At 43.0% G+C, this 18,353-nt stretch overlaps 1 protein-coding gene across 1 annotated transcript; it reads right to left on the reverse strand.

The window, feature by feature from the left end:
• Nucleotides 1–31: 31 nt before the first annotated feature.
• On the reverse strand, nucleotides 32–6,881 carry prep (prolyl endopeptidase). Its single transcript, XM_018675984.2, has 14 exons — nucleotides 6,667–6,881; nucleotides 6,253–6,327; nucleotides 5,683–5,816; nucleotides 5,357–5,487; nucleotides 4,877–5,086; nucleotides 4,426–4,547; nucleotides 4,226–4,331; nucleotides 3,903–4,094; nucleotides 3,586–3,783; nucleotides 3,384–3,487; nucleotides 2,641–2,872; nucleotides 2,175–2,306; nucleotides 1,915–2,071; nucleotides 32–1,231 (listed from the first exon to the last, which is right to left on the reverse strand). Exons 1-14 carry the CDS (start codon nucleotides 6,802–6,804, stop codon nucleotides 937–939), a joined length of 2,226 nt encoding a protein of 741 aa, XP_018531500.1. The 5' UTR covers nucleotides 6,805–6,881; the 3' UTR covers nucleotides 32–936.
• Nucleotides 6,882–18,353: the final 11,472 nt, after the last annotated feature.

The raw sequence follows: 18,353 nt of genomic DNA on the forward strand, positions 1-18,353 counted from the left end.
GTGTTAAAGGAATAAACAGGCAGGGGATGAATCACTGTTTAAAAAGTTGTTTATTGTAGCTGTGGCATTGTGTTTTGTTCCCTTTAAAAGGAAAACAATCAGCACATGTCAAGAGGTAGAAATCATCAGTCTGAAAGAAATGTGGGGACTGACATTTAAACACGCTCTCACACACACACACACACACACACACACACACACACACACACACACACACACACACATGCATGCACACAAGTGTTTTTTTTTTTTTTTTTTGCAAACTTCCCCACTCAACATCCGCAGCAATACTGTCAGCTAGCAGTATCATCGCCCGCACAATACTTGATGTCAGTATCACGCGAGCCGAGATCACTCCACACTCAACAGCTTTTCCACTCTGTGCACACACGAAAAAAAATAAATAATACGATGCATCGTGTCGGAGCACCCAGAGGACACAGAAATGATCTTCATATAAAGATTTGCCACTTTGACCTCATGACTGTTAACGGCTGATTGGCTGATTACTGTAACCGTGAAGGTACCACTCCCTCCCTCCCCGCCCTTTACACACCCATCGCTGATAATGTAGTCATTCTTAGTTTCAGCAGGACCACAAACACGGCTGACAGAACAGGGTATGTTAGCTGTGAGTGCTGTATGTTGGCTTCAAGTTGTGTGAAAGTGCAGCTGGAAAGATATTCTGTATGTGTCCCAATAGGCACACACCTGGGGGTCGGGGGGAAGGGGGAGACAAAACAATAGATAAACACAAACATAGGGAAAAAAAAACGATATGCTAATGGTGGCTGGGTAAACATGAGATATCCTGTACTAACTGTTGGTGTAATGTTATAAAGAATATGTGAACAGTTGGTGTGAACAGTATTCCAAAGATGATTTGAGTGACAGAAAATAAAACAAAACAAAACAAAAAACCCCTCAACACACTGGTTATTTGACCCAGGAAATGTTGAGACAGCGGGCGATAAAGGCGTAGGTGTCGGCCACCTCCTGGATGACCTTGCTGGTGGGCTTGCCGGCGCCGTGGCCCGACTTTGTGTCCACGAGGATGAACAGGGGATTCGTCTGCTTAGCGCTGCGGCCCACGATGTGCTGCAGGGTGGCGATGTATTTGAGAGAGTGGAGGGGCACCACCCTGTCGTCGTGGTCGCCCGTCAGCAGGAGCACTGCCGGGTACTGGACCCCATTGTCTTCTGGGATGCGGATGTTGTGGAGCGGGGAGTATCTGGGGCACAAGAGGAGAGGGAAGTTAGAGAGACCAAAGATCAGCACATTTAGCAAGTTCAGAAAATAGAAATGTTTTAGTTAAAGCTGCTAAATTCTCAATTAACACATTATTCTCTTTGTCTATAAAATGTCAGAAGGTAATGAAAATGTCTGTGATAATGTTAGAATTTCTCCTGAAGCATTTCATCCAAACAGCAGCCCAAACCCAAAAACACTCAGTTTACAGTCATATGTGACAAAGAGGCAGAAAACAGAGAATGTTTGGTATTTTTGGCTGAAAATGAAAGAAATCATTTGTCAGCTATCAAAATAGCTGCCTGTTAATTTTACGTTGATCAACTCCTCAATTAATCAACAAATTTTTCCAGCCCTAATGTTGGCTATGTGAGTTCTTCTGGAAAAGTCAGTTACAAAATGCTTCGTTAATGTGCCTCAATATCTGAGTTTGGTCTGATGTTTTCCTGACGGCTCAGTTCCGGTCACAGTTCAGTCATGGCTCTTACTGAGATACTCAAAATAAAGCTGTATGGACAGCTGCTGGAATTAGATATGCAAGCATTCATTTCATTTTTTGAAAAAAGTTTCTGAGATGAATATTGAAACCTAAATCATCACATTGACGAGAATTTTAAAGATGAAATGCTCCATTATGTACATATAGACTGCTCAGAGAGAACCTACTTGATGAGCCACTCAAACTGCTCTTTGTCTTCCGAGCAGCCGAAGTCTGTGGTCCAGGCGTGGCCGATGGTGAACTTGTGGAATTTCAGCATGTCCATGACGCCTACCTGAGCTACAGCGCAGCCGAACAGCTCAGGCCGCTGGTTCACGCAGGCCGCTGAGAGAAGGGGGGGGGGGCACGCAGTCAGACACACCAGGGACAGGCCTCATTTGAAAATGGTTACGTGTTGATGTTGATCTTCAGCCAGCAGCATACGTACCTACGAGCAGGCCGCCGTTGGAGCCTCCATTTATAGTCAGTTTGGAAGGAGAAGTGTATCCCTCCTTGATGAGATATTCAGCTGCACATTGGAAGTCTGTGAAGCAGTTCTGCTTGTTGGCCAACATGCCAGCTAAGAGAACCATGTCAATGAGAGGTTTGTGCTGTTATTATTTTAAACAACAAACAAGATGGATGACCATGAGCTGAAACAGCAGTTTATAACATTTTCCTCTGCTGGTAGTGAAACCGACACACCAGCTGCTAAATGCTACAGCAGGACTGAAAGCGAGGCAAAAAATCTGCATCAGCATCTCTTAATTCACCCTGTTTATCCTATTACACGCTTCACCTCTTTTGAATGACAAAACCACATTAACCCGGGGCAAATATTAAATGCTTCCCGTTAAGTACGGTCTGTTTGCATGCTCAGATTTATACAAATGCGTCACATGATTCCCTCTCACCTTTGTGCCAGGTCTCCCCGTACTCTCCTCCTCCTCTGATGTTGGCAACAGCGAGGACTCCCCCGAGATGTCTGACAAAGATGAGGCGGGAGACGCTGTAGCTCGGCGTGATGGAGATGTTGAAGCCGCCGTAGCCGTACAGAAAACCCGGATGGGTACCGTCCATTTTGATGCCCTTCTTGTGAACGATGAACATGGGGATTTGAGTGCCATCCTTGGAGGGAAAGAAGATCTGGCAGAAGTGTGGAGAGAGAGACAGACGATCAGGGCTGGAAACAGAGCCAAGGACGATAAAGCTATTCTTGAATCTTCATCTGTCCTTGGGTCTGAGTCAGAGGAGAGAAAAATCCTCAGTGCCTTGCTTATTATTTCACATTTACAGTGTTATTTTTGGGGTCACTGTCCTCATCAGGAATGAAACAATATCATATTAATAATATGAAATCGGTAAGTTGAGAAATATGACTTTCGCTCATTTTAAAAATGTCTCCAGCCGTGTTTCAACAGCCTGAGAGGGATTTGTCCTGGACCAGGACACATCTCAGCTGCTTTTTTTCCCTGACAGCTTGATTAATACCTTTCGTACATTGGGGTCAGCGCTTTACTAGGTCATGGTTGGCATCCGTGAGCAAGTTGGTGTAAATGTTTTTCCTGAAAAGTCTCTGGGACGGGAAAATGGAGAGAACTGGCTTCAAACACACTGAAATGTTGTGAGGTCAAAAAGTAGCCAGTGTTCTTGCTACCTGAGTGGTCTGGTAGTCAGAGGGGTTGAAGCCTTTGACGGTGACCTCTCTGAAGATGTGGGGCTGCAGCGGCTCCTTGGTCAGGTCGCAGTGGTAAATGATGGCTGGACGGAAGAACGAAAATCATCACACAAAGCTCTTTAATTGCCCTGAAATCATTTTCTACTGTATCAGCAATACAACATATGTAATGATGTAGTACCTGGGGAGAGGAAAGAGGTGAAATAGTAGAAGATCTCAGAGTCCCGCTTCCGTCCTGTGAAGCCCACCACTGAGCCGACGTCCAGCGGGAAGGTCCTCAGCTCCTCCCCTGAGCTCAGACGGTACATTTTCAACACATTCTTCACGTCGTGCAGGAAACACACAAACAGGTAGCTGGAGTATGTACAGGTGGCGAACACTGTGGGTGACACACGGCAAAGGAAAGACAAGCAGGTGGGAAGATTAACGATGAAAAGGGGAAAAAAAAGAACCTTACGCTTATTATTAATACGGTTCACGAGCATTGCAGTGCCTCACCAATAACGTCCTTGTCGTGTTGAGGGATGAGCTCCTTCCAGTTGCTCTGAGCGGGAGAGGCAAAGTCAATGTTGATGAGGCGATAACGCGGGGCGTCTAGGTTGGTCTTGAATGTGAACAATGTGTCCTCGTTGGTCACATACTCGTACTCGGCGTCAAAGTTGTCAATTAGCTTCACCCACGGCAAAAGTCCTAGACATACAGAGATGTATAAGACGACAACACCACCAACCAGCACTGTATTTGTAGTTTAGTTGTCACAGTTTTAGTTAAAGACAAAAAATATATAAAAAGAGTTAAGAAGCAATAACAATTAAACACACCTGTAATGCCCTGAGGAGTGGTCTGAAGGTCACAGTACCACAGTCTGTTGACAGGATCACAGCCTTCCCTGATGGACAGCAGGACATATCGCCCGTCATCTGATACCTGCAGTGCACAGATTGTCACTAAAATGTATCTAATATCAATAAACACATAAGCCCTTATTTCCTTAAAAGCAAGATAACCTTTCAGGGCATACCTCTGCTCCACTCATCCATTTGGGGTGGTCAGGGAACTCGGCACACAGCACGTCCTCAGACTGCGGAGTCCCCAGAACGTGGAAGTACAGCTTCTGGTGCAGATTGGTGGAGGTTTCAGTGCCTGACAGAGACAACAAGGTTTAATTTCATCATTGCCTTCCACTGTTGACCAAAAAAAAGCTTGATAGAGAGAGTTGCAGAGATGTAGTGGGCAGGTGTGGATGGCAGAAACAACACTGAGAAATCAAAGCTGTATGAGGGCAGAGGAAGACACGGCTACAAATCTGTCATGAAAACATTAAGAAAAAAGCAGATAATTTTTCCAGAGGATCTATTTTAACTTTAATCCTGAATCTTTGTTTTACACATTGAGATTTTCCAATTAGCTAATACTATTTTCATATTCTGCAGCCAGGTTTAGGTTTGAGAACATCACTATCTGAGCCTCACCGTCACTCTTGCCCTCCTGGTCTGGGTAGGAGTTGTAGAAAAGTCCCTTCCCATCGTGGGTCCAGGACATGCAGCTGAACTTGACTCGCTCCAGGCGGTCCTCCAGAGGCATCGCACCCTCGACCCGCAGGAACCGGATCTCCACCCAGTCGGACCCGCTGGCGCTGGTCCCGTACGCCAGGTACTCCCCATCCTCAGAGAATGCATAGCCTCGAAGAAGAGGAACAGAAACAGAAAATCAGAAGAGACAACAAGGAAGGAACATTCTTTAGTTAGCTGTCAGCGTGGATGTTATAAATATTTTCGGACATAAAGCTCAAATTCAGCAGTTTTTTTGTTTGTTTTTTTACAGATCAAGCAATATTTTCAGAACATTAGTCATTAAATGACATACTCACTTAACGTTGTGCAATTTCTTCCAAAATAATCAATGAGTTAAATCTGTAATAAAACACAGTGCAGGTTCACTTTCAGTCTTACCTCGCAGGGCAACTGTCCCATCATCAGAAAATGTATTTGGATCCAAGAAGACTGTGGGTTCAGCATCCAGGCTCTCCTGCACATACATCACACTCTGGTTCTGGAGGCCTGTGTTGTAGAAGTGAAAATACCTGAAAAATAAGGGGAGAAATCATTTAGGTGAAACAGAGCCTCAAAGATCTTTGCTCCTCGAAAAACTAATCAAAGCAAACCAGGATTCTTATCAGTGTTTTCATGCCAGATGTCATGACACAGAGACACATGACACTAAAATTTCATAACTAAACCTGGAGACTAAAAGATGATTCTGCTACGCCGCGCCTCACCTGCTCCCCCTCTTGAAGGGACAACTGTACTTGGGGTAGTCGTACAGCTCCGTCATGCGCTCCTTGAACAAGTCTCGCACCTCGCAGCGCTCCAAAAATGGCAGCGTCAGCTGGTTCTGAGCACTGACAAAGGCCTGGTGGGAGAAAACACAAACAACAAAGATTTCACACTTAAACTTGCAGTCGTCGCTGCAGTCAGTTCCGGGAAAATAGACGTGCAGATTTATCTGGGTACCTTCACTGAGTAAAATCGGGACAGGTGTTTTTACATCATGTTTCTAGACTCGAAGGGGTTCCGGGTTTTACTCAGCGAAGTTATCCAGATCACTCAGTCAGACGGCTTCTTGGAAAAGGCCCTTAGTAATAAACAAAACTCGTGTACTTGACTTAACCCTTGTGAGTGACTATGTTACACAATCAGAACCAGTATTTTGAAAGGGAATGACTGGGAAATTTTGAATGAATTGTCCACTAACACAATTATATAACAAGACTAACACTATATTGTACTGTGAAGAATCAGTCTTACTAAATATGGCAGTAAGTGATTTATCATTGTGAAAGATTTACCTGTGTCTTTTCACTATCCGGGTCCTCCAGCCAGCTGTATGGATCTGGTACTTTGCAGCCATGATAATCATCCACCTGAGACAGGTGAGATAGTGATAACAGGTGTTAAATTGTGAACTATTGGGTGTGGCATCACAGAACGAGACACACGTCCAGGCTAGCTGGCAATGTTAACCAAATAGCAAAGGAAATGTTAGCTAATAAGCTTATATGTGGGATTTTTATTGAGTTACGGCACACTGGCAAAGACTGCTCATGCATTTGTCAACACAGTCACCCTGGGATGCAAAACCTGGCTAAGCTAACTAGCATGCTAACAAAGCAGACGCTCATTTCAATGAATGAAAAAGCGTGATGATTAAGCATCCCGGCTTATTAGCACGCTAGGCTAGTCAGCTAGCCGCATTTACTCACAACTGCCTCGTCACGGTAAGCCTGTGGGTACAGAAAGGCCATTCTGGAGGTCAGTTTTCGGGAAGTGCGCAACAAAAAGAGCCGCCTCAGAGAGTGAAATAATGGTTTTGAAATGACTCCCTGGATCCTGTAAAACATCAACTTAAGGCGCTGGAGCTTTTGGCAGCAAAGATGACCTGCTTACACACAGTCGACAAGCGCTTTGAAGAGAGCACCAGAGACTGCTGTCTCTGAGCAGCGCAAATCCTACAGCGCCCTCTGTTGAAAACAAAGGAGAACAGAGCAGAGAAGACAGGCTGGCTGAGCGTATGGACTATGGTGGGATGAATGCTCAATTCATTTAACATAACATAATTCAACATTTTAATGTGGATGGTATAAATTAACCTCATTTAACAGCCTCTGTTTCATATACACACAGGCCTGTTGAAAAGCAGTTTGTTCCTCGCCACAGATTTAATTTGTCCACAAATAAAATGTAAGAATGAAAGATTGACTAATTAACCTTCTGTTTAACACTGTGCTACTGCTGTGTGGGGGATACCTTTACAGTATATTAAAGCCGATTCAAGCCAGACTGCTTTGAAAAAACACTTTTCTGGAAAAAAATAAATAAATAAATAAAAATCAGCTCTGTGAAAAGGTTGTACATCTTGTCAAATTTGACTCAACGTGATCCAACATCAACCCTCAAACAGTTGACCAATTGCCTGTATTGGTGTTGTCCTGGAAACAACCAATACAGGACTTATTATTAACCAATATGTTGGGGGTTTTTGTTGTTGTTGTTGCTGTTGTTGCTGTGAAGCTATGGACACTCAACACTTTAAAAAGTAAAGCTTAAAGAAATCTACAGAATAAAGCATAAGGATTTCTGGAACACCTAACTCTGGCCCCATTATTTCAAACCATCTGTCCATGCAGTCAACTGTGAAGTTGCGAGTAGTGACGATGCACCTCTACTCACAGGTTATCTGAGCCCACTGGGAACCTCCATCACCACTCTTATCTATGTGACAGAAAAGGAGAGAGGTCAACCTTCAGTCATCCTCCTCTCTGCTCATCGTCCTCCCCTTCTTCCTTCCTCTCTTTACCTAATCAATCAATCTCGATCTGACCATCATTATCACTGGCACCTACCCTTACATAGTGACTGATAGCATGAGATAAGGGGCATTGAGGCAGCACGTAACTTGGGAAATGAGTAGATCCACTGAGGTGAATGATTAATTTGAAGATATGAGTTTCTCCCAAACAATGGATATCTGTGATTTTGGACTGTTGCTCTGTTTGGTTTCATTTTGTCTCTGTCTTTAAATGGAAAAACCTGTTTCCTGCAACAATCTATGTTATTGAATGGTGACATCCAGAGGATAACTTGTTGCATGTATAGTGTTTTTCTTACGCCACACTGTGTATGTCATAGTGCAGCTATGTAGATAAGAGCCTTGAGACAGGTTTAATTACACAGCAGTGTTTCAGTCAAAAAGGAAACACATTGTTGGGATACCAGTGCCGATCAGACACTCAGATGTCTTCCAGGAGTGTTGTTACTTTCAGATTCGGCTTCATGCATGTCAGAGCTGTCACGACACTGATCCAGACTTCAGAGGAAAGACGAGCAGGTTCTTAACCGGTCGCCTCTCATGGGTGAATGCACAGTGAAAGTGGAGAAAAGAGAAAGAGAAGCACGGCGCAGGCGGAGGCAAAACAAAAACTGCTTCATCTGTGCTGTGTTTCCCCTCTGTGAATACAATGTAATAGTAGGCAGATTGTGGCAGTAAAGGTTTCGCTGATCTCAGGCCTTTGGAATGAGAGGCTTGGTCTCTCCTGATAGACCTTTGGTATTGGAAATGTTTTGTAGGTGGCTGTTTTGGGTCAAAGGATGATCTCTGTCTCCCCCCCTCCCCTCCCCCTCACTCCATTCTTCTTCTCTTCCTTACGTTGGAGTCAGGAATACCCCTCCATGCAAAAATGGGAATCTCTTCCTGTTTGCCTATGTCAAGCTTAGATATGGGTCACAGAGCTATTGTCCTCTGACGCCTCTGTTTCCCTGACAAACTGAGGAGGGAAAAAAACTGTCAGGTCGAAAGAGCGTGTTTGCACTTGGTGTTGAAATATGGACTTTTTATGCTCATACGTAGAGCGGGTGCATGCATTTGTGTAGGGCTGGGCCGGAAGTGTCCATGCATGAATTAGACCTCCTCTTCTTCCTCCCATTTTCCGCCATTGTCCAGAGTCAACAGCGACCTCTCCTCTCACAGTCGGATGCACCTGTGTCTGTTTCTGCGGACAAAGAAGGATGACCACCTGTTGTGCTTCACTGCACAGGGTTACTACAAGGTTAACTCATTCATAAATCTCCATGTCATCATTTGTAAGAGGTGTTTGCTCTTTTGTTTTCCATTGAAAGAAACAATTAAACAGAGAGGAAGCTGCTCATCGTGCCAATCGACATAACATTAAAATTCTAACATCATGAGATCAGATAAACAGCTTAACATACCAAGATGAAACAATACTCCCTGTTGGCAAATCAGCGGCTTCTCTTACATGTGCAGAGAAATCTCTTCTCGTAAGCCGACACACATTCACGTATCTCGTGTTATCATATTTGGATGAGAAACTATGACAGAGTTACCAGCTCATTCTGATATTAATCAGACTTGTGCAACATAGAAGTTTCTAAATACCTTCGCTTCTGGTTTTACTGTACAGACTCACAACAGGATTCAGTGTCCCTTGTGAGGTCAGCCACAAATAAGATCATTGTTTATGATTTTTTTCCTTTTTGTTAGCTTATTCCAAATGTAAAAGTGACTATTATATTTTATGTAATTAATATCATCATCCTATTTTTCCATATTGTATGCTATTTTATGTCCATGAGTTGGTCCTCTGTCTTTTTGTGGTTTCTCCCTTTCAAACCACACAAACGTGGCAGTGTCATTCAGTCCATCACTTTGGTCCAGATGTGAAATATCTCCTCAACTATTCCATGAATTGCCATGGAATTTTGTATGGGCATTTGTGGTCCTCAGAGGATGAACCCTAACAACCACGGTGATCTCCTAACTTTTCCTGATGTGCCACCATGAGGATGATGCATGTGGTTTTCAATGAAATGTCTTGACTACTGACTAACTATTGGTAACAGGGAAACTGGGTTACAGTGTGGACACAAGCCTTCTTGCTCAATGCAGATTAATGTTGCAATTTCCTGCAGTGATGCGCAACAATGTGTATTAAACTGCATTTATTTTTCATCACCAGTGTTATTGTCAGCAATAAGGGATGCCCATGTTCCTTTTATGATAGCTGGCCGAACCGCAGCTGAAATATACTGTCACAGGCGAGTCACAGTCCCTCAACTTAATAATAGTATTCCCAGGGATCCCACCGCGACAAAACAATACACAAGCAATAATAAGGATGCGTTTAAATACAGAGATCATGGAGGCAGCTTCCTGCCTGTTTCTTTCATTCAGCTGTCATTAGCCAGGGCCTGGATAACAGTCTCTGCTCTGTCCTGTCCCCATGTGTGATGTGGTGGAGGGGTCAGTCCAACCTGTCCCCCCCTCAGATGGCCTCAGACAACAGGATGTTATTGAGGAACCAGCCGAGGGAAATTACAGCGCGTGCGGAAGACGGATGTGATTGGTGCGCAAATTATAGGAAATGCTAAATGCATTTGTCATCACGCATGTGCAGCATGTGTTCCCCGCTAAAAGGTAAAGTTGGGTCTTGTTTGAGGCTGTGCCAGTTTCGCTCATGCCTGGGGTTGAGGCAAAACACAGTGACTAATATCACGTGTTGATTGCTGACAAAAGAGCAGCCATTAATTTTAATTTGAGCTGTGGAAACAAGTCCAGCGATGTCCACGTGGTGACCTCATCTAATAAGCTTCTGTCAGCATCTATTCAGACGTACAGTCACGATTTCTTTCACCAGAAAAAAACAGACAAGAAGAGCCACAATAAGACCAAGTCAATCAGCCTGAGGAGAAGCAAACTTTGTCAGTGTTTGTACTGATCATGTTGAAAAAGTAAAGAGAGCACTTAGAGTTACCTAAAGCCAATGTGGTGAAAGAGCCGAGGATAAAAGGACAGTGTTACAAAGACACAACTTTCAGGTGTAGAGTCCTTGATTGCTGTGGCATATTTACATTGACAGTCAACTAAGTAATTCAACCAAAAAGAAATGCTGATGTCATAGTCTGAAAATAGATCTCTATCTTCCCGTCAAAGCGATTTGCATCTCTGCTCTAGCACTGTGTTTTCCTCCTTGTCAAACTTGTCAGTGCACTACGCCCTCCAATCCCAAGTCTGTCTGCAGACTGACAGTCACATTTCTAGACAGACACAGTCTCATCGCAGACATCTGGGGATACTTTCCTGTCTTAATTAGTTAGATGAGAGCATGCTAAGCGGGGATGAAAAAAGCTGAGGCCTAATGACACTTTGACGGCACTTGCAGAAGTGGTTTGTAATCACTGAGGTTAAAGTCCACACTGACTGGTAAAACAGGGCTGAAATAACTCAAGTTTCCCCCTCCCTTATCATTACACAAACACACACCACCAATATGTGTCCATCATCTCTACACATCTCCTCTCTTCATGTCCTTTTCTCGGTTTTGCCTTTGAACCTCACCTGCTTTGTTTTCTGGGTTTGTAAAAGAAAAAAAATAAAAGGAGGAGGAGGAGGAGGAAGCAGGGGGAGAAAATGAAGGTATCGCTTGCGTGCAGACGGATATTACCCTTTTAAAAGCAAAACAAATATGTGTGTGTGTGTGTGTGTGCCCTGTAATTTCGCTGTTGACATGTGCACTTACAGTGGGGATCTGGGACCCTGGTAATGACTGGGGCAGGTAACACTGGAGACAGGTGGAGGACAGTGCTGTCTGACTGGTCCTAAAGGACAAGTGTGTGGTGTGTGTATCTGTACGTGAGCGTCAGCACAGTCTGAGATATGCAGACAGACACAGTGGCACCCGGTGATGTCACTGATGTTGTCACTGAGTGGCAGTAAAGTTCCCCTTTTATGATGGACACCATTCCTGTACAGTCAGCTCGAACCATTTAAACAAACTGCATTGTCTCCCTTTTTGTGCGCTTGCTTAATCAGGAAATAAATATTGTACCAGTGCTGTCACTGACACATTATCCATGAATGCAACAAGTATATCTGAAAAAGAGTTTGACATCATGCGCTATTCGGTTTCTTGCAAAGCGTTAGATGAGATTACTGATACCAATCTTTATCTGTTCATTAAATATGAAGCTACAGCCAGGAGATGGTTAGCTTAGCATGGGAAACAGCTAGCCTGCCTCTGTCCAAATCAGAGTATCAGCACCAAAGCTAAATCTAGCAGCCTGCTAGCTGTGACTTCTCAGATTTAAGAGAGGTATCAATCTTCTCATCTAAATCTCAGCAAGAGCCCAATCACATACATGTGCAAAAATGTCTAAATATTCATTCAAGCATTTTAAGTACTCACAGAGTGAGAGTTTTCACTGGTTCAGTGTGATACTGATAGCTGTTGTATCTTCTTTTGCCATCATGATTGATGCAGCCGTACTGCTTTGTTTAACAGGCTTCACTTGATTTCTATGTTTCATAAAGGTTTGATAAAAGGCAAAAATGATATTTTTGCTCACTTGGCTGTTAATAATTTAAAAATTATCAAGGTGAAGTCCATGCCAGTATCAGTTACTGCAGTGTAAGGGATGGGCGACACTCACGCAAGGCAAGGAGGGGCACAGTAAAGAATGTGCACATACCAAATCAAACGAATACATGTGCATATTACGTCAGCTCATACGGGGGTGATATTTGGTCTTCCTGTGTGTCTTTATTTGGGATATCAGGGAGGAAGTTGTGTGTCTGCGTCTGTGTGTGAGAGCGAGCGAGAGAAAGAGAGAGTTAGGGGAAATTCTACCCTGTGCCAAAGTGTGACAGCATGGATCAGGTTCGTTTCTGTTTGTTCAGCGGCCATCCAGAAATATGGCAGGAATCTGGGAACAGCAAGCTCCCCAAGGCTGGTTGAGCTGCTCCTGGAGAGACGGACACAAACGGACAGACACACACACACACACAGAAAGAAACACATTAATTCCACAATGTATCGCAACTCAATTATTAGCAAAATCATTATGCTCAAAAATACAGTTTTCTTCAGCTGGATAAAACATCTTAAGCTCTGTGGGACACATAGGAGAGAGTGTGTGTTTGCGTTGTGAGTGAATGTGTGTGCACGTTTGTGTGCATCCTTCCCGGATGACACGTCTCAGTGTTGATCATTATTACAGTCTGCCTTAGTAATCAAGAGGAAGACAAAACAATGTGAGGAGCTTTTTAATACAGTAAGGTGTGGCTCCTGGGGGTCTGACAATTCCTGTGCTGCACAGCTGCCCACCTTAACAAGTCAGTCAGTCCTGTGCTCAGTAGGAAAACACATTTTTACTTTTTTACTCGAGGCAGATTGAAGAAAGCTGAGCTGGTAAAAAAGCAGAAAGCAAAATACTGTATGTGTTTTAAGAGCAATGATTGCACTGCTCTGTTGGGTGGACTGTTTTGCAGAGTGGGCTCTGTCCAGTGTTTACTGAAGGGCAGTTAAAAGGAATATCTCACAGTCAGAACACACAGAAATTACACCAGTGTTGGTAATCTGTTGAGTATGGCTGATAAATAGGCATGACAGAGCTGTGGGAAAAAGGAAACACTTCACTCAAGACCAAATACCCACAAAGGATGCTTTTTCAGGAGTATGATGAAATCAAAGGTCAACCACAGTAGGTTGAGTTCTCAGGGCAAGACTGTTCCAATTACCAACCATGGGTTTCAAGTAAGCTCATGCAGTTTTAAGTGGAAGTACTTTGTGTCTTTTTAATGCATGAATGTGTGTGTGCACAGACATATTCATTTAAACATATTCTAATAGCAGTACTGCACAGCACACATACAGCGCGTGCAGATGCATGTTGAGAGTGACTTCAGAGATTTGAGAGCTGAGAGTGTTCTTCATTTCAGCAAAGTCAGGAAAATCAAACAGAAACGTAACACAGCAAAAAAAAAAAAAAAAAAAAAAAAAAAAAAGGGTTTACAGTGTTGCTGTCAAACATGTTTTCAGTCAGCTGCTGTGGCTGACATTTTGTTCTTAAAGATCAAATTTCTATTCAGGGACTGATCCCAGAGCTCACAACGGAAGAATTTCACCACTTTGTGCCATGTATGGTTGAAACCCCAGGTTTATAAAACACAGGTCATTGGCGGCAGGGAGCAGGGGCAGTGGATGACTGGAGAGAGGCCACAGAGGCCAAAGATGACCTTTGTCCCTACTGAGGTTCTGCACTTGAACTATGTGGTGGCTAATGTGATTTTTAAAAAACTCCATCCACTGAGGAAGAACATGAGAGTTGAATGCTCCAGAAAATCTACTGTTTCCATGGTCACCAATGATCAGAATCAGAAAAACGTTATTGTCCATCACAAGCCGATGTACATTTGTCTTGGGTGTGGGTCTTGGACATGGCTCACACAGTACACATATTAATAAAAACATACACAGGATGTAAAAAATGTCTTCTTATGTAACAATAATGGTTTAAAAAAAACAAACACAACTTGACAGTAAAAAAGCAGGTGTTTTTGTCCGTACCTGTACAGAGGCATGCATGTGTCCTCGCTTTATCGTCAGCGTCGAACATCATCTATCATTAACAGGTTACAGACATCTACACAGAGGGTCAGCTGCGTACAGTGATAGCGTTTGCTCCTCATCTCTGTGGGTGGTTTCGTCAGGATTTGAAAAGACATCTGTTGTGAAGCGCAGTAGCATTCCTCTTTGCCCTGAAACTATGATCCTGTCAACAGGAGATCATCCACCGGCTGAAGAGAGACAGTTGGTGGAATAGGTGGGTGGGTGGAGGAGACGGTGGTGGCGGTGCAGTGCTGACATTTATTCACACTCACACCTGAAATGGAAAACAGGAAGGAGAAAAAAGATGGAGAAAAACAAGTTATGGCAGAGTTTTTTTTCCGTTCAAAACATATTCATCAAGTGTATCAAATGCATGTATGTGTGAGTGACTTCTCAAGCACAAGCTGAATAGAGTACAGATTAATGCAAGGTAAAAGGAAATCACTTAAAGTAACACGAAATGGACGGGGAGGGGTGACAAGGCTGACAGGCTGATAACAGCGCAGCATGGCGGGGAAAAAAGTGAGTGTGACATGGACGAGAGTGGGGGGCTGCGGCCATGCAACGATTGTGATAGAATGCGAAATATTTCTCCTTGAGTCGGCCATAAAACTTGAAGAAAAGGCCGCGTCAAACACGTCAGCTGTAAAGGGTTATAAAAGGGGCTCAGCCTCAGCCATCTCTGCCTAAGATCATTGTCCTCATCCTCAGGGAGGTGACAGGGAAGGAGTGGCTGCCTTTAGTCCCCGCTGCGAGAAATGACCCTAGGCAGGTAGGGACTCTAGCATGGACATTACAGAGCTAAAGCTACCAATGACATTTACAGAGGCCCCAAAGGCACTTACTAAAGCCTGTGTGCAAGCAGCTCTCTGTGGCTAGACATGGACATTCACTGATAAGCACTTTGCAGGTAACCGTACTATAAAAGTACAAATTTTCTTTTCCTTCAAAGTTTTTTTTAAAGGGTCAGTCTTACCTACCTCTAGTGCTGCCTAGCCATAAGACTGCCTTTTATCTCTCATCCAAAACAATGGACTTTTTTGCGATAATCACAGACTTGAAAAATTACATTTAAAAGAACTGACAGCAACATCTTTTTTCGAGACACAGCAAAACACATTTCTCTGAATAATCCCCAGAACACACAATGAATAATTTTCTTAGGGCCTTTTTTTTTTTTGTGTGTGAGAAACTTTTCCAACAAAAACTTTTCATTGTGAGGTCTGCAGATTAAACACCAGAGTCTGCAGGATATTGTTTCAGGAAAGAAATGTTGTTAGCACTGCAGGAAATCCAATTTACCGCCATGGCACTGCAGTGGAGGCCAGGAAACTCAGAGGCAGATAACGCCAAAACCTGGATAAATAAAACCAAAACTGGATGGATAGGAGTAGGAGTAAGCCTAATAGGATTTAAGCAGCTCTTGAAGTGAGACCATGTCGCTTTTGAAACAAGAAACAGCAAATATATTCTCTTACAAATAAAAAGTTGAATTCAGAGGCAATAAAATGTGCCCTTGCTCCTTTTGGTACGCTGAAGTGTTTTGTTGCTACAGACTTATTTGGTCTGGTACGACTTGTAGCTTGTGGCGGCTATGGTTAGCTAATGTTAGCAAACTGTGGATAGACACTATTGTGCAATTTACATTACATTAAAAAAATGCAACTCCTCTCTTCTTCTACTCTTCTACTCTAATCACTCTGTTCAGACACAGAGTGAATTTCTCTTAGAGGCAGCTCGATTGGAAACTAAGTTAATGTAAACATGCAATTAGATACAAATTTGCTACACTACTTCAAAATTTGTTAACCTCAGCTAAAAATTCACACATATCCTGGAAATGAGAGGGAAAAGGAGAGCGACCAAAGCAAAAATAACAGTAAGAAACAGAGTGTCTGGTGAGTTCTGAGTTCAGTCAGAGGCTGAGCTGCGCACAAAGTCATACTCCCACAGATATGGTTGGTGCATCTGCAACATACGTTGGGTTTTTCAGGGAAAACTCACTTCGCTTTTATTGTGAGACTGTAATTTCCACACGTGGCCTCAGCGGCCCCCGCTCAGCAAAAGTTGATTGTGTACGACCTGCACTGCATGACACCTTTCTCCTCTGCCACGTTTTAGAATGGAAAAAAAAAAAAAAAAACTCAAAACAATCTCAATTTCAAAACGTCTCAGCATTGCTGTTGGTGTCAGGCAGTGAGCTTGTTCTTCCTGTGCTACCTGCATGTAAATTATACTTTGTTACACTTCTTGTTGAGTGTTAATCTTCATATCTCCATAAGCCTGTTCATTGTCCCGTCATTCTAAGACGTCATGTCAAATATCACGTAGTTCAAGCCAACTTCCAATTAACCACAGAGGTATATATGCCCACACACACAAAAAAAATCTCCCACACATAACCAAAGTTCAGAATGGAATCTCAACCCAGAGGCCTCCATGCCACTCATATAAAAAGTTCACACTGTCATTATGTGAATTACTCACACAGTGCGTATGGGTAATAGATGTAGTGAAGAGAAGGTTCAAATAGAGAGGCATTAGCGAGGAAGAGGAGGAGGTGAAGGAGCAGGAGAATGAACGCTGAATGGAAGGTGATGAATGAAATGACTAAAGGCAAAGAGAGAAACAGCGAGAGAGAAGTGGATTTTAAATTATATGGTGGCTCATGTCAGCAGCTGTAATTAGTAGCTTGGTCAGGTGTGGTGAGCGGGACAGGAAGCACAAGGAGAAGGACAAAACACCACGGAGACGAAGGCGAGTCTATGAGGAACAGAATCTGCTTGACAGTGCAATGTGAACTTCCCCCAAAGCATAGAAAGTGAATGAGATCAGAGTGCATGACAAATGCACCTATGAATGGAAATAAGCTTGCATAAGACATGCATAAAAGGCTGTTGTTCACAGCATGTCGTGTGTCAAGTGCGTGGATGATGGGTCTGAAAATTCAGACAATTCTTAAGCCGGCTGGCGGCCTGTCAAGTCAAATGTTGCCTTTACAGAAAAAAGAACAAGGGGAGAGCAGAGTGGGGTGAAAGCCAGATCAAACTTACGGCATGACACAAGTATCCACGCATTCTGGGTTGTACAGAAGTCTCCTGAGAGAGAAAACACATGATAAAAGCTTCCTGCGTGCACCAGAAAACACACCCTTAGACCTATTCCACTCATTTGTCTTTTACCAGCTCAGTTTATACATTTCAGTTTGTCTAAATTTCAGCTTATAAAGTTTCTAAGTAACAGCACAGCTTCACATTTTAATGTAAAATCATTTTTGAGCATGTAAAGATATTTTTTAAATTATTTTTTGATAAGAATAAGCACAATAATGGCTTCTTTCAATGTAAGGATGCTGCAGCAACTCATCAATTAATCATTTTGTCAATCGCTTTGAAATTTGATCAATCGTTTAAGTACTTTTCAAGCAAAAAATGTTAAAAATTGCAGATTCCAGGTTGTCAAATGTGAGAATTTGCTGCTTTTCAAGGTGTTAAATCAGTAAATATTAGTAAAATTAGTCGCAGCCCTAATTCTAACTCGAAGCTGTTGTCATCTGTATTCTACGTGACTAAGGATGACTAAGGAAGTTCTTGGTTACTTCATTTCTGTGTTTGATTAAATTCATTACATCTTCATTCCAAAGAAGATTTTTGGTGAGTTTCAAGCAATTGTATCATCACCTCTCAGCTCAGCTGTACAGCTCACAATCAACAAGTATCTGTATCACTCAGTAAACACTAACGCACAGAGTGGAAATATATCAGTCTGCAGCTGTTGAAGCGATGAGGAGCTGGATATTAAGTTTCCTCACATGCAAGACGTGTCTCAAGAAATGACTCTGAGAATTATGCCTACGTGTTAAATTCAATCCTGTCCACAAACAAGATTGCCCTATGACACATTGAATCTTTTCCAATCTCACTACACAAAAGTGATCTCATCTCCGTGCTGTGTCCTCGACTTCCGAACACAACACAGGTATGCCT

The sequence above is a fragment of the Lates calcarifer genome, linkage group LG7_1, assembly GCF_001640805.2.
Source record: "Lates calcarifer isolate ASB-BC8 linkage group LG7_1, TLL_Latcal_v3, whole genome shotgun sequence".
NCBI classification, from domain to species: domain Eukaryota; kingdom Metazoa; phylum Chordata; class Actinopteri; family Centropomidae; genus Lates; species Lates calcarifer.

What these genes read in the sequence shown, in the direction of transcription:
- prep (XM_018675984.2), bottom strand. Translation starts at nt 6,804, where the DNA reads ATGTTTTACAGGATCCAGGGAGTCATTTCAAAACCATTATTTCACTCT. An exon ending in CGGATAGTGAAAAGACACAG is followed by an intron (nt 5,817 to 6,252) that starts GTAAATCTTTCA and finishes TTCTCCCACCAG; the next exon opens with GCCTTTGTCAGTGCTCAGAA. An exon ending in CCAGGAGGGCAAGAGTGACG is followed by an intron (nt 4,548 to 4,876) that starts GTGAGGCTCAGA and finishes TGTCTCTGTCAG; the next exon opens with GCACTGAAACCTCCACCAAT.